Here is a 16,255-nt window from a genome sequence, read left to right as displayed (position 1 = left end):
GGAAGGGTTGTATGCATAAAATAAAAACAAAAAATGATATTAGAGCATATATGATGGTAAATAAATAAAGTGACAATGTTCATTGATAACGAATGAACATTTCTCTTGGTGTTGTTTATGTTGCAGTCAATATTAATATCGATTAATATGCATACATTTGAGTTCCATCGTTGCCTCACAGGAAACGGAAACACCGTGTCACGGCGTGACCATGGTGTGCAATTCCGTTTCCGCTCCAGTCGGGATTTTTGTCCGCTCTGCAGGAATGCGTGGAGGAGATGCTCTCGCTGGGGGAGAGGTAACAGCCGCACCTTCCTGTTGACAGATGAACCCATTAACGGCGCTCCGTGCCTTTGGCTCTCTGCACTGTCACTGTCACTGAGGGAAGCGGAGACGCGCGCGCATCCGTGCAGCTGCAGACCTGTCCGTTACCGCACATTCCCGGGCGCGCATGATTGATTGAAGCTGCTCCTCCTCATGGCGAAAAACACCCTGTCCTCACGATTCCGGGGAGTCGACATCGATGAATACGACGAGAATAAATTCGTGGACGACCAGGACGAGGCGGGCGAGCAGCAGGGACCGGACGCGTGCGAGGTGGACGATCTCATCAGACAATATCCTTCACATCAGCGATGCTCCGTTCACTGTTATCATCGATTATACATATTTATTATCGCTAGAAAACATGCAGGGAAAAAGTTAATCTCTCTTAAGGGCACCCAGAAAACAACCTCGTCCTAGTTTAGATGTAGCTCATACATTATTTACACCAGTAAAGGCATATAGTGTCCAGAAATGCTGTCCAGTGTCTAGGTGGGCAGCTCACTGCCTTTTGAGACCAATGTTAATATTTATGAACCTGTCAAATCGTTGAACAAGGAATGTGGGACGATTTTATCTTTATTCAAAATGATTGATGTTGTGTTTTTGTATTTGAAGTAACAGGTTATTTTGTGGAGTTATTGCTGGTGCTGAATGCTGATTACTTAGGCTAATATTTTATTAATTTATTATAGCGATTTATTTAGGGTTTATTTCTATTTGATTTGCATTTGTATTTCTAATTTATTATAGTTTTTTTCCAGCTTCAGTTTAATTATTGTCATATTAGTTTTGTTAGTTTTTAGCTGATATATCAATTATAGGGGTGTAACGATATCCTCACGTCATGATTCGATACATATCACGATACAATATTATTGCGATACTCCAAGACATATGGTGAAAGGTTAACAAAAAATTTACTGTTGATTAAAATGCTTAATTTGGTATTACATTGGGGGTGCAAATGAATAGGCTTGGAGTTGGTGTTGGTAACCCAATGCACAGGACAATGGTGACACATTAATAAAAATATTAATAATTCTGAAGCTGAAAATACTTATTTTAGAGGAATATGCTTGCACTCTGATATACTGTCACTGACTATATTTACTAAAAATAATTTAGGCCACTTTTTACTGGTGACATAAGACATTTGGCATTATCAAGGCCCACACATTTTCCCACATTGCATTTATTATACATTTATAGTCAACATTATACATAGTTCAATGTAGTACTGACACTAAAACTAAAAATTTCTCACAGGTATTTTCATTTTGGGTGAACTATACACAATACAGACTGTCACTATCCACGATACATGTTGCATTTTTGTATTGTGATATATTGTGACAGGATATTTTGTTACACCCCTAATCAATTATAAATTATCTTATGTATTATTTTTAGGTTTAATATTCATTGCTACTGAGCATAATTAATACACTCTTTTTAACACACTGCCATTACTTTTGGTTCTTTTAAAATGTTTGTTTCAGTTTTTCTAATCACATTCATTTTTTTTTTCCATTCAACTTTGAATAACCTTGAATATGACAAAGTCATGTAGGTTTGACGTTGTGTTAGGGATGTGTTTTTAAATGACACACCAAGAGTTGCCAAATTAGAAAGTAAACAGTTATTTAGTTTCTGAGAAAAAAAATCTCCCCCCTCTTTTTCCCTCCAACTGTGCGTGATGTCATTTATTTAATCAGGTCATCAGCATTTGTGACTGGAATGATCCATTTTTGGTGCATTTTTAGACTGTAGGAGCTTTAAAGAGGTCTGAGTCTGACACTGGCCTCCTTTACCCTCACTAATAAATTGAAGACATGATTTGCATGTTCATGTCATCAGCATATGGACTATAATAGTGTTTAAAGGTTTGCCTTGGCAGCCGGTTACGTGCTTTCAATTGATTATTTTAGATGGGGCAAGTTTGGGGTGGTACTTTGAGTCAGTGTCGGGATGGTCAGAATGCTGTTTTTATAAACAGAATGACGTATTTATACACCACAGAGAAACCGAGAGAGTTTACATCTTTCTGTGAAATCAACCCAGAAATGATTTATTTATAGTTGTCTCTGAATATTGAACTGCGATAGAAGAAAGTGTTTTAAAATCAACATATTTTAACCTCAGATTTAAACACAAGTCATGATTAGCCAGTGAGATCAACACCAACTTCTGAACACCAGCTTCTCTGTAAATTTTTCTAATACTCATCAAAAAAAAAAAAAAAAAAACCTTCAACCACACGAAAATAAGATTTACCTTGTCTAAGGAATGCTCTTCAGGGTTCTTTGAGAGTGACTGAATGGTTGATCAGCTTTTCTTAACTAACTGTGATGCACAGGGGACATGATGACAGCATTTCACATCGCCTTGAGGAATCCACCGATCAACTCCAAGAATCCAGCAGTGAAAGTAAGAGCCAGTTCTGTTCGATCTATCACTTTCAGATGTTCAAGAAGACTGTCAGTGTCCAAAATCGAATACTTCCCTACTATATAGAATGAGAAAAATGGTACACCAAAAGAGTAGTATGTGCCAATACATAGCATTTAAAAGTACTACTACTTCTGCTGAGATTTTGAAGTGCGCGTTCGTTGGACACTACTATCCCATGAGGCCTTGGGAGAGGATTTATGAATGGCTATGATGATTTATGACTTGACAGTAACAACATGGCGGATGTAATGCGTCTGAATTTCATTCATACTACCTATATTTTCATACTATATAGATGATGTATATTTTACAGTCGTGAAGTAAATTCAAATGTAATACCTACTCGGGACCGTATGTGATTTTTGGATGCACTGTTCTGTTAGGGGGGCTATTTGTGCACAATGGGTTGTGACGACGATGACATCACTGTGTGCCTTAAATGTTCTGTTCTTTTACCTCGAGGGGTGTGAAAGTCAGTCCTCTGGATGGTTTAAAGGAATATTCCAGGTTCAGTATAAGTTAAGCTCATTTGACAGCGTGAATTATTATTATTATTTGTTTCCCCAAACCAGTTCAGCGGAAACTCCACCCTGCCTGCAGCCGATTTGTAAGATTTTATTGGTCACGTCAATCACAGTACTGATAGCCTACACTGAGGCATTTATGAGGCAAGATGTAAACAGTACGTGTCTACATGTTTTTGGTGTGAAAAACAATTGCTTGCCAACTTTTTCTGTATAATGTTATATCCAATTTTACAACTTTGTTGCCCTGATAATGTAATGCCTAAAATGACTATAACACAATTGAACAGTTGTATGGCTCAACATTTTTTTTCTGCTCACAAGTTTTAACAGAATTAATGTGCTGTTACAAAATTATAAGCTTCACATTCCTGCCTTTAAATCCTCCAAAAATTGGACCCATTTACTACCATAGTAAGCACCTCACTATTTTTTTTTTTTTTTTTTTAATTTCTGCTCCTCTGATGGTGCTTTTTTAACTGTGATGGTGTCTGTTTTGTACCCCCAACATGTGTAAGCTACAACAAGTAAACAAAGTGATGCAGAGAAAAAGAAAAAAGATGCTGGAGTAGCAATATGTAAAATTTCAAGAGGCAGCTCATTGTCGAAGAGGTAACACTTTACAATAAGGTTCATTAGTTAAAGGTGCTCCAAGCAATCCTGGGTGGAGTAACTTCTTGTTGACGTTCGAAGTTTGTCAAACAAAACAGAGGCTAGCTAGACCCAGTGGTGGGCTGTCAGGGCCATCAGGGCCTTCTCTGCTGGCCCTCTCAAAATCAAAAATATATATATTTTGTAAAATTAAATTAAATGAATGTGTGTCTGAACATGTCTAAATGCATCCGCTCACTCTGCGTAGGCTACTCAGCTATATTTCAGATGCGTTCGTATCAATCTACTGTATATCGATATAAATGGCATTTCCTCTTTCCGTATCGCATCTAAAAAATATATCGATATATTGTACAAACTCGATACACCACCCATCCCTATGAACAAGTACAGTATCTCCAGACCAAAACACAGGAAAGAAGAAGCAGAAACAAGCAATCTCATATGTAAGCAGGTGCATATGAAAAATAATGTGGTCATCAACATTAAACTGCATATAAATCATAACGGCCGAATGTTACAGAGTGAAATGTCAATGCAGGAAGTGCTATAGGACTGTGAAGCTTTGGGGTTGTTGATGGACTCCATCTACTCCATCTGTGTTTGATCATCGTTCTGAATCCGATCTGGATGTAGTCTTTGATATGCGTTTTCTTTTTTTTAATTAAACTTACCTACATTCGAGTTTTGATAAAAGAATGCATGAAGCTAGATTAAAAAGAGTCTGTTTTTTTATGTTATGTTTATGTTATGTTCAGATATACACACAACAAAATATTCTGGGGGCCATTACATTTTTGTGAAAATTACCAAAAATGCTGGCAAAAAACAAAAACATTGTCGGGGAAAGAGTTAAATGATTATTTCATTGAACAACAAAAAAGTGTGAATGTTGAATAAAATAAAAATGAAAGCAGAAAGTAGTGCTGTGTGCATGAGATTGAGGAACAGAAAATGTGGTGGGTAGAAATTCAACTGAATTTGCATTAAAAGGTGCAGTGTGTAATATTTATGAGGATCTTTTGATAGAAATGCTATATAATATGCATAACGTTTCATTATGTAAGGTCTTTACACACCACTGAAAACATAGTTATGTTTTTATGACCTTAGAATGAGCCGTTTCTATCTACATACACCACGGGTCCCCTTACAGTGAAATCAGCATTTTGCTCCATCATGTTTCTACAGTAGCCCTAAACCAGGGGTGTCCAATCCTGATCCTGGAGGGCCACTGTCCTGCAAAGTTTAGCTCCAACCCCAATTAAACACACCTGAACCAGCTAATCAAGGTCTTATTAGTTATACTAGAAACTTCCAGACAGGTGTTGAGGCAAGTAAGAGCTAAACTCTGCAGGACAGTGGCCCTCCAGGACCGAGTTTGGACACCCCTGCCCTAAACGGACAAACTGCTCCACAGAGCGCTAGCTACTCTCTGCTGCTTCAGACGACATCATCTTTGTCCTGTGTCGGCCACCGTAGCTTCTCTATGTGATTTGAAAGGGAGGGGTGAGCGGTGGGTGGTTGCAATTCGCAACCTCACCGCTAGATGCCACTAAAATTTACACAGTGCACCTTCAAATCTGGTTGTTTTAACTAAGATGTTTTTTTTCCAACTACATTTATGTTCCCTGGTATAAGTTAACTTGCAATTGTCTAGTTTATTCTCGTTAATTCCCATACATTCGAATTTTGCAACCCTTCTAGTTAGGCATTTAAACGGTCCAAGTGGTCTTTTTACACCACCTAAACTTGTTTCTTTTGCTCCGTCCACCTCCTCTCTCAGGAGCGGGCCCTGGCGGCAGTGTTACGAGTGCTGACTGCATTCAAGAGCAGCGATATTGAGCCGGCAGTGAAATCTCTGGACAAGAACGGAGTAGACCTGCTGATGAAGTACATCTACAGAGGTTTCGAGAAGCCCTCAGACAACAGCAGTGCCATCCTGCTCCAGTGGCATGAAAAGGTCGGTCTTGGAATAAAGAGGTTTGATCTTTTTTGAAGCCTTTTTTTCATCTCACATGTCTGTTTCTATTTTTGTCTTCATATTCTCACTCAGGCTTTCGCTGTAGGGGGTCTGGGGTCCATCGTACGGGTGCTGACTGCGAGAAAATCTGTCTGAGAAGCTGAAAGAAATAGAGAGATAACCAGCCACGGGATTTGCTTCTCTTTCTAAGACGTGGACAACTTCCTCTCTCACAACTCAACCTTATCTGGGGGAAAACCACTCAAGGCCAAGCGATTGTTTCACTCAAAAACAGAGATATTGTATGATATTTAATGTAAATTATTGATTCTTGAATATGTTATTATGGAAGACACGATTCTCGGCTAATGAAGTAGAGCGGTTGTGACAGTCTGTGAACTGCGACAGAAGGACAATGAGTCTCATGAGGAGACTTTGCTGTATAAGCCTTGAGCAGCAGTTTCAGGGCATTAAATACTGTGACGAATATGAAAGTTGTATTTGCTCGTTTTACTTAGTTGGCATTCGGATGTGTAGTTCACATTTCTTTAGTTCCAATTTTCAGTTTTTCTTATTGTACAGAAAGAGGATGATGTTTAATATATAGTATTTAGGTGGTGGATTTATGGGTCAATTCGTAGTGTGGCGTTGGGTCGGGAGGGTTATTGTGAAGTGCCTGGTGCAATAAAGAACATTAAGAGTGTATTTCTTTTTATTATCTGACTATTTGGTTATTACATATCTGATATACTACTCAGGGACATTCTGTCCTAAGATGCATATCAGTCAGGTCTGGTTTCTTATTTTATGGATATAACTTTACACTTAAAGGGTTAGTTCACCCAAAAATGAAAATTCTGCCATTATTTATTCACCCTCATGTCATTCCAACCCACAAGACTTTTGTTCATCTTCAGAACACAAAGGAAGATCTTTTTGTTGAAGTCTGAGAGATTTCTGTCCCTCCATAGACCACTACGCAAATGACAATTTGTTGCTTGAAAAGGTTCATAAAGACATTGTAAAACTAATCCACATGAATTAAGCGGTTTAGTCCAAACGTTCTGAAGAGACTAAATTGCTTTATATCATGAACAGATAAAATTTAGGCTTTTATTCACATATAAACATTGATCAGTGAACATAAACAGAAGCTCAACAAAACCTGCTTGACGCACGAGAACAAACCTCATTGGTTTTTGCAGAAGTTCAAACGTGCAGAGTAACATGAAAATTAACCTCATTGGTTTTTGCCAAAGCTCAAATGTGCAAGAGTGAATCTCATTGGTTCTTGCTGAAGCTTAAACGTGCTGTGTAACACACAAGAATGAACCTCCTTGGTTCTTGTGGAAGCTCAAACGTGCTGCGTAACACGAAAATGAACCTCATTGGTTTTTGCCTAAAACTCAAACGTGCTGCGTAACACGAGACTTAACCTCATTGGTTCTTGAGGAAGCTCAAATGTGCCGCGTAACACGAAAATGAACCTCATTGGTTTTTGCCGAAGCTCAAACGTGCTGCGTAACATGAGAATGAACCTCATTGGTTCTTGAGGAAGCTCAAATGTGCCGCGTAACATGAAAATTAACCACATTGGTTTTTGCCGAAGCTAAAACGTGCTGCGTAACACAAGAATGAACATCATTGGTTCTTGTGGAAGCTTAAACGTGCTGCGTAACACGAAAATTAACCTCATTGGTTCTTGCGTAAGCTCAAATGTGCTGCGTAACATGAGAATGAACCTCATTGGTTCTTGAGGAAGCTCAAACGTGCTGCGTAACACGAGAATGAACCTCATTGGTTCTTGTTGAGGCTCAAACGTGCCGCGTAACACGAAAATGAACCTCATTGGTTCTTGAGGAAGCTCAAACATGCTGCGTAACACGAGAATGAACCTCATAGGTTCTTGTTGAAGCTCAAACATGCTGCGTAACACGAAAATTAACCTCATTGGTTCTTGATGAAGCTCAAACCTGCCGTGGAACATGAAAATGAACCTCAGTGGTTTTTGCAGCTCAAACGTGCTTCGTAACATGAGAATGAACCTCATTGGTTCTTGAGGAAGCTCAAACGTGCTGCGTAACATGAGAATGAACCTCATTAGTTCTTGAGGAAGCTCAAACGTGCTGCGTAACATGAGAATGAACCTCATTGGTTCTTGAGGAAGCTCAAACGTGCTGCGTAACATGAGAATGAACCTCATTGGTTCTTGAGGAAGCTCAAACGTGCTGCGTAACGAGATTGATCCTCAGTGGTTTTTGCAGCTCAAACGTGCTTCGTAACATGAGAATGAACCTCATTGGTTCTTGAGGAAGCTCAAACGTGCTGCGTAACATGAGAACGAACCTCATTGGTTCTTGAGGAAGCTCAAACGTGCTGCGTAACATGAGAATGAACCTCATTGGTTCTTGAGGAAGCTCAAACGTGCTGCGTGACATGAGAATGAACCTCATTGGTTCTTGAGGAAGCTCAAACGTGCTGCGTGACATGAGAATGAACCTCATTGGTTCTTGAGGAAGCTCAAACGTGCTGCGTAACACGAGAATTAACCTCATTGGTTCTTGCTGAAGTTTAAATGTGCTGCCTAACACGAGAATGAACCTCATTGGTTCTTGAGGAAGCTCAAACGTGCTGCCTAACACGAGAATGAACCTCATTGGTTCTTGAGGAAGCTTAAACGTGCTACGTAACACGAGAATGAACCTCTTTGGATAACACAAGTTATCTGTTTTTAGTTGAAAACGGTGTCGTGCAAGTTTTAGAAAGCGATACCGTTATAGTCTCTGTGTAAAATACAAAAATGCATACTTGTGAAAACGCATTGCGCGTCTGTCGGCGCGCAAGTGTTTCTTTACAAAGCGACATCACCAACTAGTGGCCTGGCAATACAGCGTTTTTAGTCATTTTTACTGATCCATGTGAAGGGATTGTGTTGACAACTTTGTCGTCTGTACGCAAAACATTTTTAATGTTTTAGTACATCATTGACGTGTAAACATACCCTAAGTAAAGGCTCATACCCCTTTTCAATAAGTAGCTGTTCCATTTGGTGTGCACAATGCATAGAATATTTGTTTAATTTGGTTGTAGAATCCAGTTGTCACTCCCGTGAATGGCTGAACTCGTGTATAGAATGGGATTAAGCACTAAAAGGTGAATTGACATGAATTTAGCTGCAGTGTGTAGTTCTGATCTATAATCTCTCAAGTGAAACGGAATATTAATGTTCATAAACATTGATCTGTTAGTTCTGCTCTAAAATGATGCAGAAAGGCTTCGTCTCATCACTTTCAGATCCACTTAGAACAAAAACACAAAAGTCAGCACTGGTGAGACTAAATCACTGAGAAAGATTTGAATTTTATCAAGTTTTGATATTCCTGACATACCATGAAGTGAAACCAAAGTAAGGATGTAGTGGTATTTTGCTGAAAGCAGAGGCAATGGATACTGGCGTGATGCCTACAGTATCGTAACATCAAAACAAACATGAATACAGTTGTAGAAAAGTGCATTGTGGATCTTCCATCTCATTCCGAAGCTGTTCACACACAGGGCATTTTATCTGCATTTTCCAATGAGCCTTCATTTACAGCACAGCAAATTCTCTTCGCATAAAACAGAAATTCTTTGGGTTTCTTTTTCTAAAAACAGGAAACGCATGTTAAGCATCCAGCTATTTTACCAGAAGAGTCTGTCATTTGGAGTGGTTAACCTTAGTGCTGATGTGGCCTTAAAGTGTTAAAACACACAAAATTACATCGTTCTGACAGCAAAACACTGGCTCTGACCGAAAACGACTTGGTTTTCACAGGTAATATGGAAAGATGTTTCTATTGACTTGTTCTCAGAGAAATATAAATGCAGTTGATAGTATTTTAGCCTAGAACGTCAAGGCTTCAAGTGTACTCAAAATGCTTCAATATACACTCAAAACCAAAGTCCAATCGAAGCATTCAGTATAAGGCATGCATGCTTGTTTCCTCAGTCTGTGCATATATGCCTCTATATTACAGTTTCAAGCCCACAGTGAAGAATCTCATACACACTCATGAACAATATTGAGACTAATGCATGTGTGTGATGACCAAAAAAACATAACTTAAGTATCCACTGATTTATAAATCCTCTTATTACTTATATACAGGTATTCATATATAAATACTTGTATGGAATGTACGTAATTGTAATTTACACATAAACAAGGCAGATTAAAGTAAGATGCTTCCACATTTTCAAAATCACAACAGTACGTCTTGACATCCCATTCCTGATTTTCACTGACGTCCAGTTCTGGAGGAAAAGGGGCAGATGATCACTGTCTTCATGAGTGAAAGTTATGATTGAACACCAGCTCAAGCTTAGACTGGTAAAAAATATGAATTTTTGTGTTGAAAGATCAACAGTTGAAGGTTGTAGTTTTTTGAAAGCAGATGAAACTACCGTTGAGACGGATGTCATTTAACCATTACTTAAAAGATAAAACTCCCAGGTCACAGAAAGTTAATGTCCATAAAGCATTTGATTTTAGTCCCTGCAATATTTGAGTGAAAAATGGACAGAGTTGTTTTTGTGTTCCATTCTTTAAAGGGCATGAGCTACATAGGAACTGCTGAGGCAGAGATTGAAACTGCAGAGTTCGGCAATCGTTCCCTTCAGACGTCGGTAGTTTCCTACTGAGATCATTCACTGTTCCCTCTTTCACTTTGTCTCAGAGACGTTTTTGTCTCTCAGCTCCAACTTGAGGTTCCTGAGATGGAAGGCCGTATGATACCTTTGGGTGTGGGCTTGGAACCAAACCACGACATCTGAAACACACACAAAACATTAGACTCAAATAGTGCTTCTTTCGTTGAACACACTATTCAAAAATCTGACCACCTCATTTTATCAGTGAACAGGATGCATTTCAGAACGTTGTGATAAGGAATTAACTGCTATAGGAATTTGGATGAATGGATGGTCCGTAGACTCAAATAGTGCTTCTTTGAGGACGGATGGATGGATGGACGGACGAAAGAGACATGGATGGATGGATGAAAGACATGGATGGATGGATGTATAGAGGGATGGATGGATGGATGGATGAGCCATGGATAGATGGATGGAGGGATAGAGATATGGATGGATGGATGGATAGATAGAGACATGGACGATGGATGGATGGAAAGAGACATGGATGGATGGAAAGAGACGTGGATGAAAAGAGACGTGGATGATGGATGGATGGATAGATAAGAGACATGGATGGATGATACAGATATGGATGGATGGATGGGTGGATGGATAGAGACATGAATAGATAGAAACATGGAGACATGGATGGATGGATAGAGACATGGAGAGATGGATATAGACATGGATGGATGTATGGACAGATGAAAGAGACATGGATGGATAGATATAGACATTGATGGATGGATAGATAGATAGATAGATAGATAGATAGATAGATAGATAGATAGATAGATAGATAGATAGATAGATAGATAGATAGATAGATAGATAGATAGATAGATAGATAGATAGCTAGATAGATAGATAGATAAAGACATGGATGGATGGATGGACCGATGGATGAGCCATGGATGGATGGATGGATGGAGGGATAGAGACATGGATGGATGGATGGATGGATGGAGGGATAGAGACATTGATGGATGGATGAAAGAAATGGATGGATGGATGGATGGAAAGAAACATGGATGGATGGATGGATAGAGACATGGAGACATGGATGGATGGATAAAGATATGGATGGATGGATGGATGGACGGACAGACAGATGAAAGAGACATGGATGGATGGATGGATGGATAGATATACATGGATGGATGATACAGATATGGATGGATGGATGGATGGATGGAAAGAGACATGGATGGATGGAAAGAGACGTGGATGATGGATGGATGGATGGATGATACAGATATGGATGGATGGATGGATAGATAGAGACATGAATAGATAGAAACATGGATGGATGGATAGAGACATGGATAGATGGATAGAGACATGGAGAGATGGATAAAGACATGGATGGATGTATGGACAGATGAAAGAGACATGGATGGATAGATATAGACATGGATGGATGGATAAATAGATAGATAAAGACATGGATGGATGGATGAGCCATGGATGGATGGATGGATGGAGGGTTAGAGACATGGATGGATGGATGGATGGATGGATGGATGGAAAGAAACATGGATGGATGGATAGAGACATGGATGGATGGATAAAGATATGGATGGATGGACGGACAGATGAAAGAGACATGGATGGATGGATGGATGGATGGATAGATATACATGGATGGATGATACAGATATGGATGGATGGATGGATAGAGACATGGATGGATGGATGGATGGATGGAAAGAGACATGGATGGATGGATGGATATACATGGATGGATGATACAGATATGGATGGATGGATGGATAGATAGATATACATGGATGGATGATACAGATATGGATGGATGGATGGATAGATAGATATACATGGATGGATGATACAGATATGGATGGATGGATGGATAGAGACATGGAGGGATGGATGGATGGATGGATAGATAGATAGATAGATAGATAGATAGATAGATAGATAGATAGATAGATAGATAGATAGATAGATAGATAGATAGATAGATAGATAGACAGATCCATCCATCCAGAAATGATTATTGATATTTCATACTACAAATAAACACTACAATAGTTCACAATACTTTAAATAAACAATATAAAATGTAATTTCAAACATGAAAATGCTTTAATTTAAAATGCTTTAAATTAATTAAATAACAAAATGCTTGAAAATGTCTTTTACAGAAAAATATTTAATATATGCATTTTTTTACCGTTTACGTTAACATTTATGCTAACATTTAAAGATTGGGGTCGATACAATTTTTCTATTAAAGAAATAATAAATACTTTTATTCATCAAGGATTGATCAAAAATGTCAACAAAAAAAAAATATATAATATGTACATCCCTACTGATGTATAACCCTGTTTCAAATAAAAGTTAAACTTCTGTATACATTAAAAAAAATCCAGAAATCGTCCACACACCTCAGTGTGTGAGTGTAATGTAGCACAGCGATGTGCAGTGATCTTGCTCTCCAGCACTGCTGCTGGGTTGAGCTATAAATACCTGCCAGCTGCTATTCCCGACCGTGTCACTGAGTGCTAATGGTTTGATTCGGTGCGCTGAGCCACATATCCTGACCCACATTGTTAGCTCCCTTAGCAGAGCGGCCTAGTTAGCTCACGGGTGCGGAGGAGAGTGCTGCTGGGTGTGATGAGGGTTGAAAAGAATGCACCTTTCTACGCACCGTCCTCCATCATACTTAAAGCAGGGCTCGACATTAATAGCCTAGCTCCGCCCTCCTACGTACTTCCGCTCAGTTTTCATTTTCCTTCAGTACTCCGTCTGGGACTGCTGTGTATGCTTCAGTTTTCTCCCGAACAATTTTTTACTGGTCCAATCAGCGAACAGAGGGAGTGGCTGAGAGCGATGACGTTGATGTTGTGCGCTAGTTTGAGTTGTAGTTCAGTAATGGCGGCGGTGAAAGATGCGAGTGTGTGGCACCGCTGACGAATGTCCAGAAGTTAAAACCGGAGTGTGGCGAGGTGGACGAGCGAGCGAGATCAGTGTGCGTGATTGAGAATGAGACCCGTCTCGAGTCCTCTCATAAGGGAGCACGGAGGCATATAAGGACGAGCGACACCGGTGAAAACGAGAGAGGACCAGGCCTGGATTTTAAGTTGTGTTTTGTTTACGTTTTGTTATGTATGTGCGCGGCAGTCGTCCGTGAGGGGCTGCCGCTTTTACTTTCATTTTGTGTTTATTATTTGATTAAAAGTTGTTAAACGTTCGCCGGTTCCCGCTTCCTTCTTCCCTGAACAAATGAACTCCGTTACATGGAGCAAGAACAATCACTTCAGTTTTGTTGGTGGCCATGATGTTGTGGTCCGGGAAAAGTATTTTTCAGCTCGCTCCGTTAGTGGTGAATGAGTTGCTGAAGCCGTCCGTCTCCCACCACCCGCAAAAAACCCCAGGCTGAATTACCGACTGCTTTTGAAAAACACCAAGGTTGTGTGGTAATGTAATTGCTCTCCGAATCCACATCTCTGAGTTTTCACGAATATATCATTTCAAAATTCACTGTTTATATCCTTTTTAGACCCCTGCAGAGCACAGTGCGGTTGCGTGAGCTGTAGTTTAGATGCATTTCTAGACTTGTATTTCTTTAAATGCTGGCAAGTGTTTACAAGAGCAAAATATTTCATCACCGCTCAAAAAAATAAAAGAAGAAAAGCACGTAAACATTTGAATTGGGCTGTTATTTACGGCAGCATTTATTCTTATCATACCAAGCATATGACATTTTATTTACAGCATATACAATCATGTTATGATTGCACGAGATATGCACCATGAGAGCAGCGCGTTCCGATCACAAAACTCTCCTCTCCACCGTGAAATCACAATCCGGATGCACAAGGTTTTATCACTGACACTGAGGTGGTGTGCACAGTTAATGTGAGAATCAAAGGCGAACGGCGCGTGACATACGTCACGACCAAACGTTAGCGATTGGTTATGGCAGATCCAGAGTGACTCTTGGCAGATCCAATAGTTTAAAACTTCAACAGAGAACCCGCCTTCAAGGAAGTAGACGCTTGTCAATGGAGAGTGGCCAGACTCTATGTATAAATGAAATGTACGAGAGTCTGGTAGGACCACGCTACAACATTAAGCCTGTTCACATGCTTGTCCTTCGGACAAGTAAATCTGTCATTCACTTGTCCGAGTAAAAGTGTAGCTTGTCCGGATTTTTTTTGTAAATATAATCTATTCTGAAGCAATATTCTCACCAGTGTTCAGTCACCTTTGACATATTTATATATGCATATTTGTGACCTTTTCACCTTTTTATAAAGGGCCTTTTCCCATAATCATATTAAATATAGGCTATGCTTCAGCTTTCATTTTATATTTTTAAATTTGATCTATAAATTAAATTAGAATAAGACACAATAGGCTGTTACCAATCAAATTAAATTAGTTACACTGAAAAATGACAACTGCATTAAATAATGCTATGAGATAATTTTTTATATTTTTGAATATACAAATAAGAAATGTTGGAAAGATGAAACTATAAACCGCCAGTAGGGGGCGCAGGTGACCGTCTTAATGAGTGAGTCATTGAGTCGATTCTTTCAAAAGGCTGATTCATTCAAGAATTAGGCGGTCGTTTACGAATAGGTCGTTGGATCTTTGAATGAATCGGTTGAATCAAAACGCTGAATCATTCAGTAACACCCTGTTGCTTTGAGATGCATTACGTTTCTGTTGTGATCTTAGTTTGGAACTATTTTCGCTGCTGAAATAGAACAAAAACAGTCCATATTGCATTTAAAAATGTAAGTGACTTTATGGAACTGGCGTATGAAATCAGCGTCATTTTCAGTTGCGATGGTATTCAGGAAAACAACACTCTTGTTAGTGTGATGTTGCTTAACTGTATCATATGTTATAAATATAAAAACTACACAATTTTAACCATGCATGTTAACTGAGTTTCTTTGTATGAGCGGCGCTCATTTGTTTTCGATTTTCTCCTCGAGAGGCTGCGCGAGCCTCAACAGGACAACCTTGTTAACATCAGTTATTATTATCCACTGTCGATCTCTCCACTTACACTAACTGAATGCAGAATCATTATTGCACTTTGGTGATTCCGTAGTTATTTTTGTAGTAAATTCTTTTTCACTTGCCCCTTCAAAAAATCCACTTATCCCGGACAAGCGTTAATGTCGAGCCCTGCTTAAAGATTGGTTTCTCTTACACACCTTGTACTCCAGTGTCTGTTTGAGCATGTCCTCTTCATCTTTTGTGAAATGCAGAAGTACTGCAACGGCTCTGATGAGCTGGAAAGCCTGAACAGAGAGAGAGGGAACATCTCATTCATTCAAGCATCATTTACAGGTACACTAGTCGGGAGATTGAAAATCACTGATGCACATACCAACCAGATTGTATTAAGAGGATTATTAGGGTAAAAATGGACCAAAAAAACTTTTATAGGACACTGCATTTCAAATCAAATGCCACTGCAACAAAACATTATTGAATATACTGTACACTAAAAATAGTTCAGGGTCAGTAGGATGTTTAATGTTTTTGAATGAAGTCTCTTATGCTCTCTAAACATCTATTTGAATATATTTTAACATTTAATTTATTCATTTGATGGCAAAGCTGAATTTTCAGCAGCCATAACTCCAGTCTTCAGTGTCACATGACTCTTCAGAAAGACACTTTTTGAAAGTTGAACTTCTTTTAAAGGATTAGT

At 39.1% G+C, this 16,255-nt stretch overlaps 2 protein-coding genes across 2 annotated transcripts in view; one reads left to right on the top strand and one right to left on the bottom strand.

Annotated features, from left to right (window-relative positions):
• The first annotated feature begins 239 nt into the window (after positions 1-239).
• arpc5la (actin related protein 2/3 complex, subunit 5-like, a) lies at positions 240-6,551 on the top strand. Its single transcript, XM_079827124.1, has 4 exons — positions 240-618; positions 2,683-2,754; positions 5,701-5,877; positions 5,971-6,551. The coding sequence occupies exons 1-4, from the start codon at positions 478-480 to the stop codon at positions 6,031-6,033; spliced, it is 453 nt and encodes a 150-aa protein (XP_079683250.1). The 5' UTR covers positions 240-477; the 3' UTR covers positions 6,034-6,551.
• A 2,654-nt stretch (positions 6,552-9,205) lies between these two features.
• The window catches only part of golga1 (golgin A1), a 31,248-nt gene continuing 24,198 nt past the window's right edge, over positions 9,206-16,255 (bottom strand). Inside the window, exons 22-23 of the mRNA XM_079827021.1 lie at positions 15,753-15,839; positions 9,206-10,685 (exon numbers count right to left, since the gene is read on the bottom strand). Of these exons, the coding sequence (XP_079683147.1) occupies positions 10,608-10,685; positions 15,753-15,839 (165 nt within the window). The 3' untranslated portion in view covers positions 9,206-10,607. The remainder of the gene's footprint in view (positions 10,686-15,752; positions 15,840-16,255) is intronic.

The sequence above is a fragment of the Gobio gobio genome (genome assembly GCF_949357685.1).
Source record: "Gobio gobio genome assembly, chromosome: 10".
In the NCBI taxonomy this organism is placed as follows: domain Eukaryota; kingdom Metazoa; phylum Chordata; class Actinopteri; order Cypriniformes; family Gobionidae; genus Gobio; species Gobio gobio.
This window is presented reverse-complemented; position numbering and strand designations above follow the sequence as displayed.

Bases quoted from the DNA above. Each gene is read 5' to 3' on its own strand.
- arpc5la (XM_079827124.1), top strand. From the start codon at position 478: ATGGCGAAAAACACCCTGTCCTCACGATTCCGGGGAGTCGACATCGAT. The intron at 619-2,682 runs TATCCTTCACAT...CTGTGATGCACA, and splicing joins TGGACGATCTCATCAGACAA to GGGGACATGATGACAGCATT. The intron at 5,878-5,970 runs GTCGGTCTTGGA...ATTCTCACTCAG, and splicing joins TGCTCCAGTGGCATGAAAAG to GCTTTCGCTGTAGGGGGTCT.